The sequence below is a fragment of the Lepisma saccharinum genome, chromosome 29 (assembly GCF_977018435.1).
Source record: "Lepisma saccharinum chromosome 29, izLepSacc3.1, whole genome shotgun sequence".
NCBI classification, from domain to species: domain Eukaryota; kingdom Metazoa; phylum Arthropoda; class Insecta; order Zygentoma; family Lepismatidae; genus Lepisma; species Lepisma saccharinum.
In genome coordinates, this window is record NC_139257.1 from 17499080 (window position 1) to 17524886 (window position 25807).

General features: G+C 43.0%; 2 protein-coding genes across 5 annotated transcripts in view; one reads left to right on the forward strand and one right to left on the reverse strand.

Moving 5' to 3' along the window:
- Nucleotides 1-18648, reverse strand: part of LOC145981535 (sodium-coupled monocarboxylate transporter 1-like) — a 62028-nt gene extending 43380 nt beyond the window's left edge. For both annotated transcript variants that reach the window (XM_083114842.1, XM_083114841.1), the window contains exons 1-2: nt 18503-18648; nt 16778-16991 (exon numbers count right to left, since the gene is read on the reverse strand). In XM_083114842.1, the coding sequence (XP_082970968.1) occupies nt 16778-16983 (206 nt within the window). In that variant the 5' untranslated portion in view covers nt 16984-16991; nt 18503-18648. The remainder of the gene's footprint in view (nt 1-16777; nt 16992-18502) is intronic.
- LOC145981536 (sodium-coupled monocarboxylate transporter 2-like) overlaps nt 1-25807 on the forward strand; it is a 160369-nt gene that overhangs the window by 62244 nt on the left and 72318 nt on the right. Inside the window, exon 1 of one of the 3 annotated variants that reach the window (XM_083114844.1) lies at nt 21829-21916. The exons of the other annotated variants lie outside the window; for them this stretch is intronic. The gene's annotated coding sequence lies outside the window, so the exon portion shown is untranslated. Of the gene's footprint in view, nt 1-21828; nt 21917-25807 lie in introns of those variants that run through there. 3 annotated transcript variants of the gene reach the window in all.

The window sequence follows — 25807 nt, forward strand, 5'->3', positions numbered from 1 at the left end:
CATGCCTTCCGCCACGTTGCAGTGAACGTTCAGAGTTTCGATGGCTAGAAATTTAGGAATATTGACTGCCGTGTGCTTGATGCCAGCTTCGAGTTTGGTGTTGTTCTCGAAACCTAGAAGTTCTCCTATGGTGCCCAGGTCCACGGTCTCCGTTGCCGATACGATTTCCACTCTGTGCGTGACCGAATTTTGAGAAAGGTACGTGCCTTTGGGTAACTGAGCTTGCAAAGTGGAAAGATTGTATTGACCTGGCGTGACGACAATGTGCTCGCTTCCGACGCTAATTTTGTTGTTGTGCTGCGTGACGTTAGGTATGAGGTACATGCTGTAGAATGCACGCAGAGCCACGGATTTAGGATAGACGATGTCGTCGTGCAGCGTGAGTTTCAAGATTGAAGATTCGCTCGTGAGATGGAACACGCCCATCGTATTTAAGATTCCACAATGCTTTCTGAAAATGTTCCACCGACGGGTTATTTATTTTAGACATGTATGCGAGAACAGAAAGGCATAGGTGGCCGCAGTTAACATCGGTGAAACCCTGGATGCGTTTGTCATTGTAGTAGAGGTTGGCAACACTGAGATACTTCACCAACCTGGCAGGTGGTGTGCCACCGAACGAATCGAAAACAAATGCATTGTTATCGTCAATTTTGAGGTAGCATATCCAATGTGTACCAGGATTTTTGTAACTGTCCAGGTTGACCACGCCATACTCCTTTTTCTTCACAGCAGAGGGTAGAGAATCGGACATGAAAACACCCCTGAAGTTTTTTATTCCCAACAGTTCGATCAGAGATTCAATATCGAAGTTGGACAGGGCTTCTTCTTTTTTTTATATTTCTTCAAAGCATCGAGGTTGCTTTTTTGTTTTTTGGTTATACCTTTCCCCTTCTTCTCCATAGCCAGGTTGTGACGTTTCTGTTCTTCCAACTCGGCTTTGTTCTTCTTCGAGTCGATGACGGTTTTCGCGATGGCGGCACTTCCGCCGGCCAAACTTCCAACAGCCCCCAATGCTGCCAGGATGGCTGGGATGCTGAATATGAAACCTCCGATTTTTTGCTGTTTCCGCGAACGCTGCAAGCGTCTCAATTGAGGTGTGCTGAGAAGTAATTTCATTCCGTGTCCTTTCATCAAGCAAGAACGTTTCTTCTCGCGTTGTTTTTTGGTGAGTAAACCATCGAGGGTACCTAGATTTTTCAGATTGGAGTATGGTATCTGGTACACGACACCTTTGGGCTTCATGTTGATGCTCTATATGTTATCTTCACGGTATGTTATTTATATATATGTTTTGAGATTTTTTTTGTTTTGTGTAATTTTTTTCGGTATGTTATTTATATATAAATGTTCTGAGATTTTTTTGTTCCGTGTAATTTTTTTTTTTCAAGGATATACTCAGCGCAGAGCTGTTACACAAATTCTATTACGTGCTTTGTTTTCTTACCAAGAAGTTCCTTTGTACCCTTGTACACGATTTGAGTTTTGTTCTCGATTAAAATAGCTAGCTTCTCGTCGGATAACATGTTAGCGTATCGATCTGGTAAAAATAGACTGTATTGTGCGTTGAGCAACAAACGCGCCTTGGGACCATACTGGGTAGAAACAATTGAACCGGAAGTTATCGTGTAAGGTTTGTCCACTTCTAATTCCTGAATTTTTACATACTCTACTGACAAATTTAGCATTTGTTTTAATGCTTGAAAGTCACTCATTTTTTCAGTCGTCATATTGAAGAGAAATTTTCAGTGTGTGTGTTATTTATATATCAAGTTTTCGACAGAGGAAAAAAGTTCGTGCTTCGGAAAACACGATGATGTGCGTGATAATATCTTCCGTCTCTTGTTTAGATCTACGCCAATCATCCGTGTATTGTCTTCTTCCCTGCCTCGCCTCGTGCAGTTCGTCCATCCTCTCGTTTAATTTTTCCCCTGCAGCCGAAAGAAGAGTGTCGAGATCACCGCACCTCATGCCACTGATCTCCCGAAGATAATCCTTAACAGCCATTTCACAAGGGATGCGAAATTCCGGCGTTGATCTCGCTATGATTAAAAGTTTATTAACATCTCCGTTTACTGCGTGTTTAAAAATTTTACACAACAGTTCGTGTGGCAAGACGGTTATACCAGACATGATGTGTTTTTTTTTTTTTTTTACTGTATGTTATTTATATACCCCACCCAAGTTTTTGTTTTGTGTTCATGGCGATGGTGGTGCCCAGTGCTGCAACTCTTTCTCCCAGCGAAGCGTCTCTGCTGACGAATCTTTCGAAAGCTGCGTGCTCTAACTTTCTGTCTGCTTCGTGACGTGCATCCAGTTCGGTGCGAGTGGTGTTGTAAGCGATGTCGTGATCTTTGCATGCGGCGTCCAACGGATTCACACCCCTGTCTCCTCTCTTCAATCTTTTCTCGAGTTTGGTACCTGGTCCGCAGTACTGGTAGCCGGGTAAATGCATCTCGAAAGGTAACTTGTTGATGATGTTGTTCACGAGTCCCTTTCCTTCGGCCATGTTCCAGAATCTCGGAGGCAGCGTGTTGATAATTTTAATGAGGTAACCTATGCCCTTGTCGTCGTTCACGATGAAGTTGGAAAGTTTTGTGCTGATCATGTCCACAATTCCTACCTTCTCGTTGTAGAAATTACGATTGCCTGCAGTCTCCTCTCCTGCAATAACCAACAACCTGTCTATGAGCTTGCGCACGTCGTCCACCCAAACGAATTCTTTGGGCAGGGTGTTGTAGAGTTTGACGCCGCTGCCTGTTTTCACCTGGTTCCATATCGGCTTGATGAGATTTCTGTACTTCTCGCCGCTGCTGGATTTGACCCTATTCTGCGAGGCGTCGTTGTTTTGGTATAAGGCATCCGTCATGATCAAAATTTCCTTGTAACTCTGATAATCTTCGTCGGTGTAATCTTTCGGCTGCTTTTTGGCAACGAGTTCCCACAGTCCCACCGTACCCGGATACCTGTTCCAACTATCCTTCTCGCCTAAATTAACTTTAATGTCGTTGCCTTCGAAGGTAACTTTCGATTTTCCAATCTTCCAAACCACACCGCCGCCTTCGTTGCTCTCCATGCTCGGATACAATCCGAAAACTTCATCCTTGTCGAATTTCGCCGTGCTCAGGTAGTCTCGTGCCAAAGGTCCCAACTCGATCTTATCCAAAGACGACGACGTGCTACCTATGGCTCGACGTCGTGGCGGTACGTCTCTTAGTTCGAACGGCGTCGAAGGAATGCTCGAAATGGGCGTGGGTACGGTGTAATTTTTAGCTGCAAGTGGTACGAGTTCGTTGATCAAATTTTTATTTTGTTCCGTGACACCTTTAATTTCTTTACCTAGATCGCCGATGGCGTCGATCACAGGTTGATCTTGACGTTTCTTCTCTTCGTAGAATCCGCGATTCTCGGATTTCCAACCTTTGAAGCGTTTCGCGAGGTAGTTTCGCAACTTGAGATTTTCGTCTTCGATTTTTCGTTTCGTCATAGCGTTATTTATACTCATCGTTTCTCACAACGTTGCAACGTTTAGAAAGTCGTTGATTTTGTTTCTGTATTTTCCCTCGTTAGGTTTTCTCGTCATGTCGATCGTCGCGAATCCGAAATCGTCACTGTTCCAACAGTGGGAGCAGCAGCGTTCCGAAAATTGATTGTAGTTCATGTCTCCGCCTACGTAGTCATCGTACGCGTGCTTGAGGTTGGTGTGATCTTGACGAAACAAACATATGAAATTAGCGTTGTCGCGTACTAACTGTTTTGGAATTTTGGAAAACGTTTGAGCTAGGAAGAAGCAATCTATTCCTTTGTGACGACCTTGCGTGAAAAAATTGCGAATTTCATTTTGATTTTCCAGGATGACATCGTCGAACACAACGACTGAATTTTCACGACAATCGTGGAGTGGTTTTATTTCCGAAGAGAACGTTGCAATGTCCAGACCATCGTACAGTTTTATCAGTTGCTGGTATTTCGCTTGTTCGAGACTTTTCGAAAATACGTAGAGGTGCCTGTTCTTCCAATCTAACCAATTCGGTGCGAGGAGAAAATTGTCCACGAGCAGTGTTGTTTTCCCACACTCTGAAGGACCTACGATCAGACAGCGGATGCTGTCGGGAAGCAACTTACCGTTCTTTTTTTTCGTTTGACTTTCCGAATCCGGTAGACGCTTCACCACGTTCCACGTACTCACAAGATCACTTCGTTCGCGTCGATCCAACTTTTTTCCGGAAGTCCCAGCCATTTGACAAACAGTTTGTCGCCTTTCCTACGCAATACTTTCTCGATGAGGTACGTGTCGGGATGTTTTGTTTTAGAGAGTTCCTCTTCGTAAAATCTTCCTTTCAAAATCTCGCCGCTACTATCTTTTATTATATACGTGTGTCGGTTTCCGGGTAAAACTCGAACCACCGTAAAAAGTTCCGTGCTCCAATTTTTTGTGAATCCCTTCTCGAAGGTGCGTTTGAATTTGCTGATCCTCACCTGGTCTCCAATTTTGAATTTTGATTTTTTGGTAGTCGTGGGAGTGTACTTTGGACAGTAAACTGTAGAAATTAAACGCTGCTCGTCAGATTTCGTAACGTCAGCTGGCTTCATGCCTATCGTTCTGTGTACCGTATTATTATAGGTGTCGACGAGTTCCGGCAGTATGTCGACCCATTTGTAATTTCCTCGAAGCGTGAATCGTTTCCACATGTGTGTTTTCAAGGTTCGATTAAATCTTTCCACGATGCTGGCTTTGATGTGACTGAAGGTTGAATAATGTCGAATGCCATGTTTTCGAATAAACTTTTGGAATACGGCATTGTAAAATTCCTTCCCCATGTCTGTTTGCAAAAACCGTGGTCGTCTGTCGCTTTCGCGAAAAATTGTCTTGAATGCTTCCGTGACGCACGTTCCTGTTTTGGCTTTCAAAGGTAGAGCCCATGCGAATTTCGAAAACGTGTCTATGACGGTGAGGAGGTACTTGTTGCCCTTGTTCAATTTATGCACATTTTTTAGATTGCCGCTACTCATCTCCACGAGGTCACTTTGCCAAAGGTCATCGATGCCCTTGGTTACCACAGCTAAACGCTTGTAGTTGCGACGTGCAGGTTTATGCAATTCTTCGACAATGGCTTGCCTAGACATTTTTAAAGATTACGTTTGAAGAGAAGCACCAGCGTGATGGGATTCAAAGAGGGTGGCACTTCGCTCGTGTTTTGAACGATCAGCTTATCGCCGGCACTCACGTCAAAAACGGTAAGATCTTCGTCTTCGTGTATTTCATATACGTTGCGCGTTTCGTTCCAACGTGCCAGAGGAATGTTTCCTGCTTTCTGGACACCACGATTCGATATCAAGGTCATGGTGGGAACGCTAGCTTTTCTGCCGTGAGACCAGTACGAAAATTCATTTATCTGAATCGTGCCATCGAGGAGAAACTTGTAGTACGGATGATAAGGATGTAACATGTACAGTTTGTTACCTTCGACGAACGTGGAGATTCTCTGTTGATTGGGTACGCTGTTGATTTCGATGGCTTGCAGAGAATGCAGTTTAGCGAATTTAGTATCGACGCTAACGAGGTTGCTGTGAAGCTGTCCCAGTGTATTTTGTACGGGCAACAAATGTTCGACGATGGTATCCGTTACTGTAGAAAATGACGGTTTGATTTTCACTTCCACGTTCAACTGCTTGAAGTTTTCGTTGAGTTCTTGCAACTTGGCACCGAAAGAGGCCAGCGTCGATTCCTGCGTGGATTCCAGCACTCCAACTTGATCTCTAATGTTGACGACGATACTCTGAAGGTTCTCGACTTGATTTAATTTCGAGCTCTTCTCGGTGAGATCGTTCACGATGCTTCGCATCTCGATAAACTGCGTGTGAAGGTCGGCGACGCTCTGCGAAGTGGGCAACGTCGACACCAACGAAGCAAGTTCGTCTCGAATCTGTTCCACGTTCACCGTTTCCGTTTCTAGTCGTTTCAGCATACGTGATATGCTCCTTTTCAAAGCATGTAATTCTTTTGAGGTGGGGAGATTGGCCACCCTACTCTCGAGATCGCTCAACGAACTTTTGATGTCGCTCGAATCGGATAGTGCCGTCACCGCTGTTTACAATTTTTCCAAATCTTCGCTCGAAGGTACGCTCGTCCGTAACGATTCCAAGTCACCCTGTATGTTGTCCAGTACGTGATGAAAATGAGCAAGGTTCGATTCGACGTTCAAATTTTCTAAATATTCGATCTTCTGCTGAACCGTGCTCAACGTGTCTTGTATGCTCGTCAACGCACTGGCTTCAGCGTGAATATTTTTAATTTCTTCGTTGATCAACTCCAGAGACGCCTGAAGCGTAGCGATGGTGGTTTGAATGTGTTCGAAATCTTGATAAGCCTCCAATTGAATTTTTATGTTCGCGACGCTTTTGCTGATGACTTGGAGTTCGTCTGACGATGGTAGGTTCGTCATGGTATCTTCCAAAGTCTGTAACTTGGATTTAATTTCTTCCAACGTGCTGGCGAATTCTTCTTGTAATTTGGAAACAACAACATGCAAGCGTTCTACATCAATATCTTTCACGACGGTTTGAAGTTCAGAGAAATTCTTTTCGATTGCCGAAGTTCGTTCTTCGATTTCGAGTTTCAATTTTTCCAAATCTTTATTTTTCGATTGAAATTGCTGCAATTTGAGCAAATCATTTTGAAGCTTATCCACGCTCAACTGTATATTTTGAACGTTGTCGTAAGAAGGTACGTCGACATAATTTTTTATGAGCGTTTTCAGTTCGGAATCGATTTTCAGAATGGGGTCGAGACATTGCGTTTGGAGCGTAGCGATCTCGGACTCTAAACTTTTGTTTAAGGTCTCCTGCAAAGCAATCAAATCGCTCCTCAACTTTTTAATTCGGACGTCTAACATGAGAATCTCTTCTGCGTGGTCTACACGCTTGGTGTGGCCGAAAATATCGTTAGGCATTTTGGTTAACGGTTATTTATAATAGGATAGACGATTCGTAATTCTACGAAGAGAGGAATGAGTTTGTCGTAATCTCCTAGGAGTTCGACGTATAAACAATCTCCTGCAGAAACATCGTACGTAATGTTAGAAAGCATCTTGTCGTGCTTGATTCGAAAAATGTTCTTGCCGGTAGATATTTTGATTTCGCCTACGTTTTCCGGATTCACGGTGATTTGAAGTTTTCCATCGATCGGAATTTTGTAAAAATGTAAATTGTTGTTAAAGACATAAAACATCTTGCCTACATCGTCATCCAATTTCGTCCAAATGCTGTTAAGGTGAACAATCAGTAGACCGTTGAGTTTAGTTAACATGGAAGGTAGAAATTCATGATCTGTCGTCGCGCGGTGTACAGTCTCCATGTTGGTTTGTTTTCGGAAACCAAAAAGATTCATAGGTATGCTGGTTATTTAAAATACGGTCAAAGTTTTTTTTGTAATGACAGTCAGTGTTTTTTTTTTTGTAATGACTAACAAAATGATTTTTTTTGTTTTTTTTTTGTTTTGTTTTTATGAATCTTCTGTTGAAGATGGGCATATGTTGCAGGTTTTGCTTTCTGCTAAGCGATAGTGCCCCCACGGCAGTGTGTGGATTCCACACTCGAGGACGTACCTCTTGTCGTCGTTGGGATCCAGGGCAATCTTCCTCACCTTGTTGGTGGTCAACACATGGTCGACGCTCTGGATGCGCTGTTCTGCTCTTAGAACCGACGACTTGGTTTTGAGGCAATCGACGAAGTCCTCGAATGTGAGATGCTCCCGAACCACCTGTCTGCCAACACCCTTCGCCTTCTTGGTAACGCTGCCCTCGGCTTTGATGGTATAGGCCTTGGCGCGAAGACCTGCAAATTCGAGAATCACGTCTCCGTCCTTTTCGTCTTTGAGTTTGCCAGGAACCTTCTTGTTGTGGGCCAGGATATCGTACTGGTTCGGCTGGGGATAGCCCGAGGTGTCGAAGAGTTTAACCAAAGATGGAGCTGTGGCTATATCCCCGTATGCGTCGGCTGTGCGAACGTGGTACACCAAGCTGTCCGTGTCTGTGTAGAGAAGCGAGATGTTGTGGCCGTAGTGTGAACGTAATATGTCGTAGTACGTCTCGAACATGTGGAGCTTGCTCAGATCCAGAACCGCGGCTCCGACGTAGATAGGCTTGGTGAGTTTCACCACACCTTGCCTCATGTGAATCAGAGCCAGCTGCTCGTTATAGATTGTTCGAGACTTGAACAATGGGCTCGCGACAAGCTGACGACATCGCTCTTTCCTCGTCACCAATTTTATGTCCACGCGATTCCGTATATTCTCCATGGTTTTGCCAAACACTGCATTATTCATAAGCTTGAAGAAATCCTTATCAAGCTCGGACGTGGCTGCGGTGCGATGTTCAGTGTTGACTTCAATATATGGACGCAACCACGGAGAATGTACGAACTTGAGGATGCGGTGAACTGCGTGGACCGCGACCCCCCGCTGCATCAACCACCGGAGATTCCGGTAGTGAAGAACGTAATTCTTCTTGGGTTCGAAATCCATGACGAGCTTCTTCTGGTTGGAATCGGGTGGACACTTGAACTCGGGTGCAGGGGGAAGATCGCAGAACAAATCCTGCAGCTTCTCGGAGAACTCAAGGTCCACCTCGGCGAAGAACCCATGTTCCGAATCGTCGAAGCTTTCGATGTCGAATTGGGAAGGATCAGCCCACTCGAACCCTCTAAAGGGGAGTGGCTGCATCATGGAGTGCCCATACAAGTTATTCACGTCCGTGTGCATAATGTAGCTCGACGGTTGGGTGGAGTCGTACCCAGTAGCCATGTGATGGTTGTTGGCGCGCGCGTGCCGTTGCGACACCTGGACCATTCCACCCCGGATAGCGCGTTCCACAAACAGCATCATGTCCACGTCCGAAAGAAGCTCCAGCTCGACTTTCGTCACCAGAAACATGGCTGACCACGCCAGTCCGAGGAGACTATAGAAGTAGGCGGGATCCAGGTGGTAGATGTTCATTGCGGTCGCCCGGAATGTCTGGAACACGTCGGCGAGGAGCGTCACATCAAGTTTGAGGTAGGCGTCGTGGTAGTCTCCGAGAGTTCGACACCCCAGCTCGCACCACATGGACTGGGCGTGGTGATATTCTTCGTCGGTGATGTTCGAGCCTCGTAGCTGACTGTAGAAGTTCGCCTGGGGAGGTAGCGACGTCTCCGCAAACTTGGTAGAGTCAGTGACGTATTCGTAGGGGTAGATCCCCTTACGCCTGAAGAGACCGGCGTCCAAGTTTGGAAAATTTGCAGAGGTAATAAGCATTTGCTCGTTGCTCAGCTTCCCTGCAAGAGCATCGAGGCTGGCCGGGAGGAACCTCAGGGAGTCGAGGAAGCGAAGCTCGATGCTCCTACTTTTTGAGTTGGGGATCGGCACCCACTTTCTGACGCTAATATAACGCTCCTCGTTCTGCGCCAGGACATTGATTCTTGCATTGTCGTATCCAAGATGCTTGATCAGGTGGTGAAAGTCGTACCCCGAGCCATTGTGAAAAAACACAGGGATGAAGCGCGGGTCCCGGGCCAAGCGATTGCAGTCGTTGCACCAAGGACCAACGTACCTACCGTTAAAGTGATCGTGGTGTCGGACTTTATAGTTGTTGGCGGTGTACTCCTCAACGCAGACAGGGCAAGCGATGGCCTCGTCGTGTCTGCGTTGATCGTCGGGGGACAGTGGGAGCATAGACTTGGGGGTCAACAGCACCTTCCCTATCTCGTTGGCTTCCACAACCATCCTCTCGAGGAAGTGTTTGGCTGCGTCGGGACCGCGATACACATAGGGCTCGGGGGCGATGTGCTGGTCTCGTCGCACCACAACGTAAGCGAAACTGGATGCATCGTGGAGTTGGTAAGGGGTGGTGGAAGAAACTTCAGGATCGGGGTCGCAAGTGGACAGGGGTTTGAGGAAGGCCTCGAAATCTGCGATGATGATAGCAGGGTGCTCCACCATGGCACCGTGCATGTGGAAACGCTCCACGGTGCCAGGTTTGGGCAAGTCTGCCACCCCCGGTTCATTGGCATTGCAGTAGAGCTTGTGGTTAGCGAGCTTCTCGGCAGCGATGTTGGAACCTCGAACATGTTGGTAACTGCGTTGATCCCGTCCGTCGAATATTGACAAGCACCTGCGACAAACTTCTATGTGGTGTTCGTGTTTGCTCCGTTGGCTCGAAACAAGCCGAGAGAGGGAGCGAATAAGAGTATAGTGGTGATGGGTCTCGTTCTTGATGAGTAGGAGATGGATTTCTCGAGCATCATTGTTGTCTACGTCGCTCACCCGGATGGGGTACACCACATTTTTGTCGGTGAGGCCATAAACGTTGATGGCCAACCGAGGGTTGTGTGTACGGGCCTCGAACTTGCGAATGTCCGAGACCTCCACCGGGTACTCAATCCCAGCAATGGCATCTTCCAGCTCTGGCTCATAGGGTAGGTAGTGGTTAACTCGGTGTGGTTGGTTTTTCCAGTGAACAGGGTGCAACGCCGCAAGCACACACCATACGAAGCACTTGTTATCTTTATTTTGGATGTTCAGAACGGCCGTCTTTGCCGCAATTGCTTTTGGTAAGCGGGCGTAGCTGGAGGCGGAGAGAGGCACAAACTTGGAAAGTTTGACGCGCAGCTCGTGAGGCTCACCACACAGCGAACCCCCCGAGCCCTTAGCTTCATGTTCTTCTTGCTTTGCCAGCAGCTCCTCGACAAACTTGTTGTAGATGTCCTCGAGGTTGTCGACATCCGCCAAATGCAGCATCTTCGCCTTGGTGTTGTGGCAGAAGCTGTAAATTTCATCAGACGGCTTCTTGTACCAGCAACAAAGCGATGCGTAGAATTTGGTAGAGTGCGTTGCAAGCGTATCGCGGAGAATGGAAATAATTTGGGCTTGCACGTTCTCCAAAAAGCTACGCACGTCGCATGAGTCCTCCGAAGTAAAAGGAAAATCCTCTAACAAATGCTGGAAAGCAGACTGGTTCGCTTTCGCCACATGCTTGACACGTTTGGCGGGTGGTGCATTGATGGTGGCTGCTTCTGCCTCTCTCTTGGTAGAGGTCGAAGGCTGTGCCCCAGATGTATTTTTGCTTAGACAAGTAAGCTTATGTTTCTTGGCATACGCAATCGTAATATGTTTATTGCATCCGGAACACAGTTCAGTGGCAGCCAAATGCTTGTCTGGCACGCAGGTGCGACAATGTCTTGCAAAATTTTTGCTTAATATAGTTTTTTTGCACACAGGGCAACTTTTCATAGAGGGCATTTTTTCGGGGTATGTTTATTTATATATGGGTAGCGTTGTCTTCCTCAAATATGTGTTTTAATCAACTCTATAAAAAAATATAAAAAAATATATAAGAAAAATATGATTGTAGATGGAAAAACACAATAAATATTGTATGTATGTGTAATTTTATTTAGCTTACTTTCGCTAGACACGAATTTTCTTCAGATTTTATTGCCCACTAGTATATTTTTCCACCAATCTAGTAGAGGTGTGAAACTATGAAAATATACTTGTTTATATATATTTTTTTGTTTTGGCTGATATAATAGCAAATATATATATAGTTATTTTGAAATTCTAAAACTTTCAGGTATACTTATTTTTATATGCAAACATACATCATAAAAAAATTACACAATCGTATTTTTTTCCATACACATATTTTTTTATTTTCAGAAAACAAAATTATTTTCGATCTTTATTTTTTTAAAAAATTTATTTGTGTTTATAGTATTTGTCGGGCAATAGCAGATAGAGCAAGAATCGTTTTCCTACAACCCATAGTTTATAAATTACAAAACATCTTAGAAATTACATCTTGAAATTTTAATCCAAAATAACTCAAAAACAGCAGGCACTAGTCATCATCCCTCCATTAGGTTGTAGAGTACTTCTAATTTTGTATCGAATACTATTAAAATTTTCGAAATAGGGTAAAAACTAAGCCAGCAAATCAAGTTTCTCAAAAAATAAAAAAATTGTCTGTATTTCCGAAACTTGAGGGGGTGGAATTGATTTTATTTGCCAGTCGAATAGTTCTCGTCGAATCCTATCCAACAAACCTAAAATCATCATCCTAGCTCAATTAGGAGCCGAGAAAATCAATGTCTTGGAAAACATCTTAAGATTTTTGTCTTAAGAAAATTTTCTTGACAGACCGGAAGTAACATCTTGAGATACCGGAAGTCGACTTTCTTAAAGATTAAGATATTTGTCTTAAGACATTTTCCAAGACATTGATTTTCTCGGCTCCTATGGGGCCTAGAACCATGTAACTTTGGTCTATGCATATACCAGTACTTGTCCGACCCTGTGGCCGAGTGGTTAGGACATCGTGCTGCGATGCCAAGGGTCCCGGGTTCGAATCCCGTTTGGGTTTGGTTGTTTGTAAATATCCATTCATCAATTTCATCATTCACCCCCATCTTCGCAAATTAGCCAAGAGGCACAAAACGCAAAATAAAATAAACTAAATCAATCAATCAATCAATTAATATACCAGTATTTTTCCTACATGTTCACTCACCTTACAACCCACCCGATCAAAAAAAAATACTCCCTGCACGCATACACACATGTATAAATTTAAAATATAGGTTCGATATTGAAACAAAAATATTATTTTTTTTTCCTCTTCTCCTCTCTCTGGCCAAGATTGCAAATAATTGCAGAAATAATAATACCATGATATTTTTTTAGACTGTAAGTCTAAATAAATAAGATTCGAATAACTATGTACTTCTACTAGCCTTTGCGATGGCGCAGCGGTAGCATTATAATCAAAAAATCTCGGCTTCGATACCCGCACAAGTAGTTCTTGAAACTGTAGGTCCAGTCCCGATTAGCCTTACTGTGCATAAAATAGACTTAAAACATCAAATCAATCAGTACTTCCAACAGCCTCTGCGATAGCACTGCAATAGCCTTGTAATCTCGGCTTCGATACCCGCACAAGTAGTTCTTGAAACTGTAGGTCCAGTCCCGATTAGCCTTACTGTGCATAAAATAGATTTAAAAAACAACAAAATCCAATCCAGAGTATCAACAAATTCAAAAAATAGAGTTTCCCCTGTACACTTGTATAATTTTAAACTCAAAGTTCGATATCCTGCAGAGGTGGTTCGGATCTCGCTGTAGGCTCAGTTTCGATTAGCCTTACTATGCATAAAATAGACTTAAAACAACAAAATCCAATCGAGAGTATCAACAAATTCAAAAAAAATAAAATTTCCCCTGTACACTTGTATAATTGTAAACTCCAAGTTCGATACCCAGTGGAAGTGGTTCGGATCCCACTGTAGACCCAGTTTCGATTAGCCTTACTGCGTAAATTTTAGTTTTATAGCTAGTCAAGCAACTTGTGTGCGTATAACTTATGCTGATATGGTACTCACCTGACAGACCAAACTAATTCGGCTTCTATTACACTTGATATTTACACTTGGTATAGCGTACACTTTTATGCGACTGCCCAGTAGCAATACTCGACTGCAACTGATGTGGGCGGGGTTTCTAAATAGAAACTTATACCTGTCGGTAGCTAAAATTCCAAAGTTGGTTCGTGACGATAAATAATAACAAAAAAAAAAACAACACACCCGTCCATCATGATTTGGATCGCAGCCTTTGGAGCTTTCTGCGTCACTGGCGTGCCCAGCGGGCGAAACCAACACAAATATCACCGAGGTCACCCGCACAAAGACCACCTGGAGCTGGGCCGGAAGGACCTTCCGGTGGGAACAAAAGCGGAGGAGACAATCAGACGCCACCGCCTCACGTTCCCACGCTCATCATGATTTGGATTGCAGCCTTTGAAGCTTTCTGCGTCACTGGCGTGCCCAGCGAGCGAAACCAACACAAATATCACCGAGGTCACCCGCACAAAGACCACCTGGAGCTGGGCCGGAAGGACCTTCCGGTGGGAACAAAAGCGGAGGAGACAATCAGACGCCACCGCCTCACGTTCCCACGCTAACTCCTCTAGTTACTAGCAGCACTCTGCCAAATAACCAAAATACTACAACAACAATTAACCCCCCCACTATTGCCAACACCACCACTACCATACAAAAAAAAAAACACGTGAAACTCTACAGAGGTGCGGTAATCTAGAGCCGCAGCCGTTAGAACCTTTTTTGGTTGGGCACCACGCACCCTGGCGGGGTTAGGGGCCAGGCATCCTAAAAACAACAATTATTTATTTGTTTGTTTGCATCACAATACAGGTGCGCGCGCGCGTATGTGCAGCACATCGTTCCCGCGATAAGGTTTTTACAAAAATCCCGATATACATTAGCGCCCCGGGACTTGGAAATAAGGCATATTCGCTCACCACTGTTGCCAGCTTAGTCTCCCTCTTTATCTTACGGCAACATTGGCATCTCTATTTTTTTTTTTAATTGCAGGTGGGTTGCCAACACACTCTAGTTAATAATGCTACATATTATACACGCACACACGCACACACATACTGTGTTGCCATCTCTCTTTTACGGCAGTATATATTTGTTGCCGGCTCTATTGCACAGTGTGTGTATGTTACGCCAGTGTATAAATTGGCTAAACCCTTATCAAGTAAGAAAAACTATAGGTAGGTGTTGGCAGCATTGTCGGTTGTTTAACTCTTCCCTCTCTCTCTTTTTTTTTTGTAAAAAAAAACCATGGTAGAAATACCAGTAGGTTGGCAACCTTGATTTATGCAATTAATTAAAGCAAGCCTCAAGCCTCAAGCAAGATTGCCAGCTCCTTGCTTTAGGTTAGGTTAGACCAAAATAAAAACCTTGGTAACTTTTCGAGTAAAATATTGGCAACACTGCAAGACAAGCCTCAAGCATTGCCAGCTCCTTGCTTGAGGTTAGGTTAGACCAAAATAAAAACCTTGGTCATTTTTTTCGAGTAAGAGGTTGGCAACACTGCGAGCCCCACCGAGCCCCAGCTGGCAACACTGCAAGAAAAGCCTCAAGCAAGATTGCCAGCTCCTCGCATTAGGTTAGATTAGCCCAAGAAATAAAAAAAACCTTGGTAACTTTTCGAGTAAGAGGTTGGCACCGAGCCCCACCGAGCTCCAGCTGGCAACACTGCAAGAAAAGCCTCAAGCAAGATTGCCAGCTCCTTGTTTGAGGTTAGGTTAGACCGAAAAAGAAAAACCTTGGTTATTTTTTCAAGTAAGAGGTTGGCAACACTGTGTACCTCACTATACCTCATTTTCGGTTGTGGTACCGGCCTTACTGTTCTACTTATTTTATTAAAAACATAAACTAAACGTAACGTTTCAACCTTCTAGCAAGGTCTTCATCAGACTCTGTATCAAGTACAAAAGTAACAAGATACACAAAAAGGGCATTATATATACACAAACTTTACTCCCTCCAGACTATTAGAAAGTTGTTAGGAACTTTCTAGCAGGTGCCTTTCACTTTCCAACTGTACTTTCACCTAAAAGGCTAAACGTAATTAATTTCATATAGAATGTGAAGAGATATTCATATAGAATATCTCACGCTCTCTTTCCTTCATTTTTCTCCCTTCTCCTCTCCTCTTTCTCTCTTGTCCTTTCCACTCTTTCTACCACTTTCTTCCATTCTTTGTTTAACTTCAGTCCCCCATTCCAGTTCATTGTGTCTTCTTCACCTTTCTTCTCTATTTCCTTGGTTCCTTCCATTTTCTCACTAGCATTCTCTTCTCCCTTCCTATCTGCTTAGCCTCATCCCACTCTATGTCATGTCCTGTTTCTCTCGTGTGTTTAAATATCGCATTTCTCTCTCTCTCTTAAGTCGTACATCATCCCTATGTTGTTTCAACCTATCTTTCAGTCTCTTTTTTGTTTCTCCTATGTACACACTCTGACATTCTTTACATTTTACTTCGTAGATAATCCCTTCCTCTTCCTCTTCTCTGTTTTCCTTTTTCTTGTTTGCATTCTTCGCTATTCCTAAGACCTTGCTAGAAGGTTGAAACGTTACGTTTAGTTTATGTTTTTAATAAAATAAATTACTGCCTTGGTCAGCATATTTATATTTTTTCATAATCATGGAAACAAGGCTTCATGGTGTTATAATTACATGGATGAGACCGTTTTGTTTCTCACTTAACACACTGCCACATTGTTGTTAATGTCAATATTTAGTTGCATTGACAATAAAATGTCGGATTAAGAAAACAAAAAACAGAGTAGCTACCACGTGGACTCAGTGGGACCTGGCAACTGTGGATTAGTTGAAGCTTCTCGAACAGCCTACATATGAGACATAAGACTTACATAAATGAGTATTTTACGAAGTTAGTCAAGCGTTTACTTAATTGGAACACAATTCATCCTTGGATGATTAACAGATTCCTTATTAATCATTATTCTTAGAAAATGTTTTCTTGGCATTATGTTTTAAACGTTTTATTTGTTTAAAACATGTTTTTTTCCGCTTCTTGTTTAAAACATTTAAAACATGTTTAAAACAAAAAAATCTTTTTGTTTCTTCAAAAACACACAAATTTCCCAACCCTCTATTTTGCCAGTCTTCGCGGCAGAGTTGGTAGAAGGACCTTATATGGAGACATGGGTTTAAATCCTTGGCAAGCCGTGGATGTTTTTTTTTTTTCATTTGTTATTTGTTCATCCCTTGACCATTCATTCTCATCATTGCACAAAGCCTTATTTTCTAATCATTATAACTTAGCGATTTTAGGATATCGCAAAATAACTTATGAAATGGTTGCCCCATTCAATTTGCACCACGTGAATCTTCTCGATTTGTGTTTTACCTTGCGATTAGAGACATGGAAACTGGGATAGTCCCCATGTTTCTCCCTCCCATAAGGTAATCTGCTGCCGTTTGCTTCGTCTTGTTGAAGAAACCGTAGTACACGCCAATGCCACAGGATACCACCAACATCCCGATGAAGACGAGATAATCCAGCCATCCAAAATGGCGCAAGTGTGAGCCTAGTTCTTCAACTGTTTCTTCCATCTCGATTCCTGCAAGAAGAAATGAAAGAGTGATTTGGCCGTACAGTGTTGCAAGGAGGATATATTATGCCCACTCCGGGGCTTCATTCTCGCCTGTCTACTCGCACGTGTATTTCTCGTCTCAAAATATATGCCCCGCTATTTAACGCTCAAGTTAGTAGATAGGTAGATGGGGCCTAGTATTCTTACTGCCCATACAACAACAGAAGACGATTGTAGTACCCACCACACCCTTCATAATTCAGCTTTTTTATTTCAAGTTTCAGCTTTCATTGTCGCTTGTGCTTGTCGTTGCTTTGTTAATAAGCTCGTACAAAAGATTTAAAAAGATCGGAATTACTGCGAATTTGAAAATTGCGCCTGTACAGAAAGTTCCATACTGTCGGTTATTCCTGAAATCGACATTTTTGTTTCACGTACAGTGGGATGTATGAGTATTACCGTGCAAATTGTCCATCACCATGTTTGTGCACTTTATTTGACCCAATAAGAGCTTGAAGAATTAAAAGAAAACTCGAAACAAGCTGTTGACAACTTCTGCACCAGCATCCATAAAAAATCATCGCTTGAAAACACATAGAATGTAAGAGAAAAATTAATGAAAATACTCATGGACAATTTGCACAGTAATACTCATGGATCCCACTGTACATACGTGTCTATTCGAGTTGCGCTCAAGTTGTGTGCACTCGCGGCGCCATGTTTTTTTCCCATGATTCCCTCGGTATTCACCAGTTTCAGTTGCATAGGGAGAGAACATTGTGAGGGTCCTACAACTCGGGAGGAAGGTTGAAGACCGACTAAAAAGTAAGGAAAGCAACAGTTAATGACTGCAATTTCACCCAATCCTATTTTTTTCAACGTAAGTTAACGCACATGTGAAAAATTAATTGCATCAGATATGGAAATTATAATACTATTCACTTCAACAATTCTAGGTCCTCCATGTGACGTCACAAAATCCCGGATGGACACATTTAGATAAATTCCTTTTTTCAATCAAGAAGTGGAAAAATGAAAAGTAAAACAAGGGAAGATAACTTTCGCCTCTTGCTTTCATTGCACAAGAAACATGCATTAGTGCAGTATTTATCATTACTATAATTATCTTGTGCGTCGTAGGCCATTTTGCACCCTTCAATGTATGTGGGTAAATATCCCCTTACCTAAAATTCTGACTTTAAAAGGTTAAAACAACGGGCGTGAAAAGCCCCTTGGGAAAAATTAAAAGTAGAAGTGTACAAGACAAACACAACACATTAGAAAAGCCAGAATATACTAAAAGCTTCCTCACAGACAGTGGAAAAGACCAGCTTTTCGAAAAAAGCTAAAACCATTTGTTAAACCCTGTTGTCATCGCTGTTCGGAAGATGAAAAGTCTGTCCGAGGAAAGCAAACTCGATACAATCAACAAGAATATGCCGAATACTTAAAACGACATTACATCGGAGTGTCCAACCCTAGCAGCAAGTGACCATGCGTTAGACGGCAGAAGTGCGTAAGAAACCTAATTGATTTACCTGTTCCAACAGTCTTAATAGAAGATGTCCTCTTTCCCGACCTGAAGTTACGCAAAATTTGTCGTTGAAAATATCACATATTAGCACAGCCCTTTCAAGTTGTGTTCGTTCATTCCGAATCGCACACACACAGGAGAAAGTACTAACATCCGTTTCTCATATTAATTATCTTCGTAACTTGGAATTTCAAACAGTGGCTGATTTATTGTATTTAATGAACAAATCCTCCCTTGTCGTTGCCTTACGTGTGAGAACTTTGCCTAATAGTGCCTGAACTGCAAACGCACGAAGAGTGAAGATGATAATTACCTCACACGCAACTTTTTAAAGCAGAAGTGAAGCGTGTAAATCTTAGTTTCGAAAGAAAACAGTAGCGAGTTTTTCTTTACTCCCTGTATGAAGTAATTGGTTTCTTTGTAAAAGATTTTCTATTTCGAAAGTCATTCAGGGCTAAGATTTTCATGAAAATACACCGAAATATGTAAAATCAAAAATGTATTTACGATCGGAAATTTCCATAAATATTCCCTAAATCCCAACACCGTAACGACAATATACATTTCTTTCTATAGTGCTTTCGTTGTGGGTCTGGATAGCAGATGCCGGCATTTTCGTCCTTAACGTCTCGCTTATGTTAGTTAGCGCGTGAACAACTTTGATCAACCTATCTCGGCCCAGAACCAAAACGAACGCACTGTATTTGTGTTATTTCATAACGCTTTTCTATAATATTTACAGTAGAATATTTTTATTTCCTTTTGTGCGAGCCATAGGCTGTACGCACTACATAGTTTTGATTTTTTCTACAATATTTTCTTACTTTTAGTTTTCTTTTAAGCTGTCTCTTACTTTGTCCCCTATATACACATTCTTCCCCTCCCTCGACAGTTCTTCTTCCAGTCTTTCCTCCTTCTTTCTCGCCCCACTTCTCTTTTCCTGCACTCTCACCAAAACAGGCATACATTTTACTTTACACACACTTACACTATAAAGATGGCTCGGCTGGAGCATGATCACTCATTTCGCTGCCTCCTGTAATAGCTTTCCCCCGCCGTTCTCTTACTTCTCCCAGATATTTCCCCACTTGCTGCCCCGCTTCCTTTATCTTTATTCTGTCGTCTACCACTTCTATCACCTCCCTCCCTGTTAAGTTTTTCAGCCATTTGTCTCTTAGGTCACGTGTAGAAGGGCAGTTCAGTACGATATGCTCGTCCGTCTCCTCCCCAGCGCACAAAGAACATATCGTTTCCCCTGCTTCGTTTATATTTCTTAGTTGTTTCCATCCGCCTAATCTGAACCATGCCAGCGCGCCTCTTTCATTTTTCCCACAACCTTGATATATTTCGCTTTCCCCCATTCTCTTACTCTTATCTGTTCCCTGATTGAGGTCTTTGTTTGGCAGTCTGCTATTATTTCTTGTCTGTCTATGTCCAGTAACCTGTCTCTGATTTGATTTTCTGTTGGGATGCCCTCCCTTCCTCCCTCCTCCCATACCCAACCAATTCCGCTATTATATAAGAGATTTTTCACTTCCAGACCCCAGCTGTAAACATTTTCCTCCCTTGTCTGTATTTCCAAACATTGTCCCCTCAGCGTAGTTTGGCCCTCTCGTAGCGGTTGGGTGAATCGTGACGATGAAGATGAATGACGAAATGATGGGACAAATACAGTCGCTACACCCATGCCAAGTCTGACTTCCCAGCACTTTACGTTGACCTTTCTGGCACCGCCGGCAGTATACATTTATACATAATAAATTGTTTTCTCATAGAGCTTACTTTATGAAAAGCAGGCTACCTACATGAGTCTGGTCTGTGAGAGTAACAGCAGTTGCTTCCCTTACTTTTTCCCCAGGTTGGCACATGGTAGAACTAAAAATACCTACGTGTAGGAAATTCAACTACTTGAGTGAACATTTTAGAAGAAACGAAATCCATTTCCTTTTCTATTCATTCCTGATATTATTCAAATAATCAATCAAGAAAATTTCGGTGAGTAGGTCATGTCACGCATGAAAGAGGATAAAAAGTTTACAGGATGCTTGTTGGGAAATCTATACGCATGGCCATGAAATTAGGCGGGTGACAGAAGTTCGCGCTGTTGCCACGTCGGAGCACAACTTCGTGTGTTCGTAGGTTTAAGATAATGAAAGATCTCATTGTAGATTTGGTCTTTGGAATCCATGTGATACAAACTGACAGGATTACTCGAAAGGTCAGAGTTGACGTTGCCACATAGTGCGGCAAGAACCAGCTACTTTTGTCCCTCTCTCGCTTTGCTTTTCCCACATCTGGCAACAGCGCAATTCTGGCCAGCCGCCTATTTTCGCGGCCGTGCGTTTATTGGTAAGAAACTTGCAGAGAGACCAAGGAGAAGATAGTTATTTTTGATTAACGATAAGCGTTGGGAATCATTGTTTCTGATCAGGAGAGGTCAATTGATCATGCCTTGTTGTCTCGAAGTCTATCAGGGAACAGAAAAGAAAGGTGTTTATTCTTCATTGTTACGTCATATCCATGGATGTAACTTGAGGTTTAACTTTGAGGGAACAGAATTAAATTAGGGCTTAACTTGGGGGGGGGGGGGCAGAATCGGTACTTTTTCATCCCATTAAAAATTTGTTGAAGAAATTTTGCTAAATAAATGTTACATCTCAGAAATCGGCGGTCCCATGTTCGATACCCGGTGGAGGTTCAGAGTGGTTTGGATTCCAATCTTTAAACTGTAGGTCCAGTCTCGATTAGCCTCTTCGTGCATAAAGTGAACTTAAAACAAAAGATCAAACTCAAACATATGAGAAATCATAAAAATTGCTCTTAATTTATTTGTTCCTCAGGCCTCAGGAGGTTAACAAAATATCCGTAACTTGTAAATTTTTAAAAACCTAAAAATTTGGAGGGCAAGTGCCTCACCTTGCCCCGCCAAGTTACGCCTATGGCTATATCTCTGACCGATGGTGAGCAGTAGGTATAAGCAGGCGCCGAAAGTGTGTTTTCGGAATGTTGCTGGGGGATCATATCGGGATTTTGCATGTGGTTGCAGAAAACAAAAAGTGTAGAGGGTTTTGCTTAGAAAAGTACAGATCTCATGAGTACATCGAGTGTTACAGATTATCCAATTGTTACAAACATGCACGTCAAAGCTTAAACTCTAAAACCACGTCCAGTAACTGTTGGAACACACTTCAACTTCTTTAGCAAGCGAAGAATACAGGTTACTATGTAATTTCGAAACGTTCATGAAATACGGTTGGTTATCTTCCAAATCCCTTTTCTACTAAATTACTATGTCTTTGTTGCCTTTGACCTTGGTAGTTAAGGCGATATAATGCGGCAACGTGCTCGTTCCTTGGCTCTAACTTTTTATTATTTTTACGGAAGTCTTCGTTGTTCTGTGCTTAATTCGATTTGCCAGGTATGCTTTCCTGATTTCCAATCGCTTGTATAACATTTTACATTATATTGTACTAAAAGATGGTGAAGGTGAAATTTGTATAGGTGGGACCTTCGGATACCGTTTGTGGTCGGTAATTTTCGTCTGACGTAGGGTGTGGAGAATCTCACAAATTTGCACAGCACAAAACATCTGTTCCCATGTGTTGTTTTTAAGTAAGATTTTCAAGGAAAACTCGGCAAAGTCAAAGAATATGTGGGAAAGTAAATTAATCTAAACATGTTAAAAATTATAATGCTGTTATCCGTCATGAAGTCAAGGTTCTCTAAGTGACGTCATAATCGTCTTCATCGGATTTTCGGGACGAAAGACGTGCAAACCTGATATGACCTGGCAACATTTTTTTAAAAAAAATTAGTAAGTTAACTCTCAATCATTGGTTATAATTTATGCAATGCAAGGTTCGAAAATTGAAAGAAAAGCACCGCTCAAGTAATGGACAACGTCTGTTCCAACAGGTGGGAAATTCCTTTAAAACAGAGGGGAAGAGTTCTTAAGGGAAGCATACATCTGCGTATTTACGCAGGTACGTTACGTCAGCTTACCGGGCCACACACTGTACATTTCCATCCGTACACTCTTCCCTTCGAGCCCAGTTCTTCCAAGCACAAGCGGACTCTGGTGGCCGTGTCAAGAAACAATTGCAGTGTGAAGTGGGTTTTGTGGGTGGAGGATTACTGAATGTAAAACTCTCATCCAGGATCTCTGAGTGGCTATAGTAAAGTCCCAGTCTTGTCTCGGACGCCACTTTACTTCAAAGAAAGTTCGGAAAGATCAGTTTCCCTCTGACAACTACATATAAAGTCCACAGAGCCCAGTAAATCCTCCTCTCAAACCTTTCCCACCAATAGCGTCCGTTTTAGGAACTGACATGTCAAGTCCACGTGGAGTAAATGAGATGTTGCCAATTCAGTTTGTTTACAGACTTTATAACGTGAGATTGCTGTTATATTTGCTAGGTTGTGTTATTGTGTTGTGCTTTATATATACCGTGCGTCCATTTCGATCTTCAGCCGAGAGATCGGGAGAAGCGTGGCGGGCGGCGCTGACGGAGATGCCGACATTTGCGGCCTGTAATGCCCGCTTATTTTTATGGACATATGCAGACATTTATATAAATATTGCAAAACGAGCACTAACCTGTGTTATAAGAGTTGTTCAAACTGATATCCACCAAGTGCCAAGTGTGTAGACTTTCGGGGAGAATACGTTGAATAGCCTGAAACTTTCGTGCCTGTAGCTAAAGTCCTTCTGGGTCGGGCCGAGAACTTGTCAGCCCTCCTCGTAACGTGAACCTTACGGCTGGCATTCCAATCCTCTCACTGACACAACACACATACACACTGCAATAACACAAACAAGTAACGGCAAGTAACCAATAATAACACTCTTGCGCACAGTACGAAATTAACACGCTCTTGGTTTACATCTGCTCGCCACTATATTCACATATTCACAGCTCTGTTGCGAGGGAACAAGAAACTCGAGCTCGGAGATTTCGGATTGCAAGGAAGCTCACGAACACCATTGACTTTTAACGGTTTCGTCTACAGCGTAATCTTGATACAGTGTTGCACATTCGAAACCTCCAAACGAACCCCGTCGACACAAAACTCTTTCAAGGATATAAACTTAAGCAGGACATTACTGGTCAAAACTATGATTAAAATGTTTTATTATCTGTGGCTCTTAACATCGTTTCTAAAGCGTATTTTTTGTGTATATAAGTGCAGAACTTGTATCAATTACAGGTGATAAATTATAACACAGGTTAGTGCTCGTTTTGCAATATTTATATAAATGTCTGCATATGTCCATAAAAATAAGCGGGCATTACAGGCCGCAAATGTCGGCATCTCCGCCAGCGCCGCCCGTCACGATTCTCCCGATCTCTCGGCTGAAGATCGAAATGGACGCACTGTATGTATATATATATATATATATATATATATATATATATATATATATATATATATATACACACACACACACACACAGGATGTATCAGAAGTCCCTTACCACCCCTTGTAAAATTCGCAGTGATGTATTTTCATGGAATATGATATGGGCGATACATAATAGGTCTAGGGGACACCTTTTGGAGTATGTCACGCGGACGGCCGCCATCTTCGTTCCGCCATCTTGAATTCAACTTTTTTATTTAAAATGATAGATGGGTCATGTGATACACGACCATAGGCTAGAATTTCGTCAGGATGTCAAATCTGAAATCAGATTTCATGTAACTTCATTTGGTGAAAAGTTATTGGCAACTAAAAGTTATGTTTACCTGTTATAGATCGACCACAAGGAAAAAAACCTTGGAACGAAAAGTCCCCGCGCAGCTTTCCCTTCTTCCCTCCACCTCGGGCCATAAGGAAGCATGGTCCACTCTCCCCTTCCCCTTTTCGCGGGGATACGGTTCACAGGAGTCGCGGGTCTGCGCAGGTTGTTTTGCTCGTGGTTCCACTATACAGAATGTGCTCCACATGTTGTCCGTGTTGGGCAATGCACGTGTGCAGACGCTTCTCCCAATGTATGTGGACACCGAGCAAGGTATCTGATGAAATTTGCTCAAAGGCAGCCATGATACGTTGTTCCAGATGACGAACATCACGAATTTTCACACCATACACCATAGCCTTAACGTGTCCCCAAAGGTAGAAGTCCATTGGCTTAGGTCTGGTGATCGGGCAGGCCATTCAACGGGCCCACGTCGACCAATCCATGCCCCAGGAAATTGTTTATGCAGGTACTGACGCACCTGGACGCCATAATAGAGAGGCGCACAATCTTGTTGAAAAAACCTGGGAAATGTACCATCTTCCGACATCAGAGCTGGCAGTATCTCTTCCTGTAGCATCCCCAGGTATCGTTCCGCTATATTCCCTTGAATGAAAAAAGGACCGATTATCCGTGTTCTTCATACGCCTGCCCACACCATAATCTTCCCTGCACCGGTCATTTTGGAGGGATCTGTCCATGCGGCAACCAATAGCGCATGTTTTGCCTATTCACCTCGCTTCATCGGAATGGAGTATCTGCATAGCGACGTTTGGATTTAGCCGTAATTGCGCGATAGCCCACTCACAAAACTGCACGCGGCGATCTGGATCGTCCTTGGAGAGGTGTTGCTGCATTTGCACCTTATACGGATGCCACTTGTGCCTCTGTAGCACCCGGTACACTGAACTGTGACTCATAGCACATTGCATTGCTATACGACGTGTGCTTCGCTGTGGTGACGTCGAGAAGGAAGCCAACACTGCCGTAGCTTGTGCTTCATCCGTGACTGTCCGTGGTCGTCTACTACGTGGTCTGTCCAAGACCGCGCCCCGTCTCCTCGAATTTGGTTAATAACTGTGCCACTGCAACATGTGACACAGGGTGACGTTCTGGATGACACAGGTTGAAATCGGCAGCCACTGCATGGGCACTTCTGGATGTTCCTCAGTTGTTAACGGCATGGTTCAGCACCTGCAACAAACAGATGAACATCACTTTCAGTTGCCAATAACTTTTCACCAAATGAAGTTACATGAAATCTGATTTCAGATTTGACATCCTGACGAAATTCTAGTCTATGGTCATGTATCACATGACCCACCTATCATTTTAAATAAAAAAGTTGAATTCAATATGGCGGAACCAAGATGGCGGCCGTCCGCGTGACATAATCCAAAAGGTGTCCCCTAGACCTATTATGTATCACCCATATCAAATTCCATGAAAATACATCACTGCGGATTTTACAAGGAGTGATAAGGGACTTCTGATACACCCTATATATATATATATATATATATATATATATATATACACAATCACTTGTTCTTCCAATGCCACCTGATG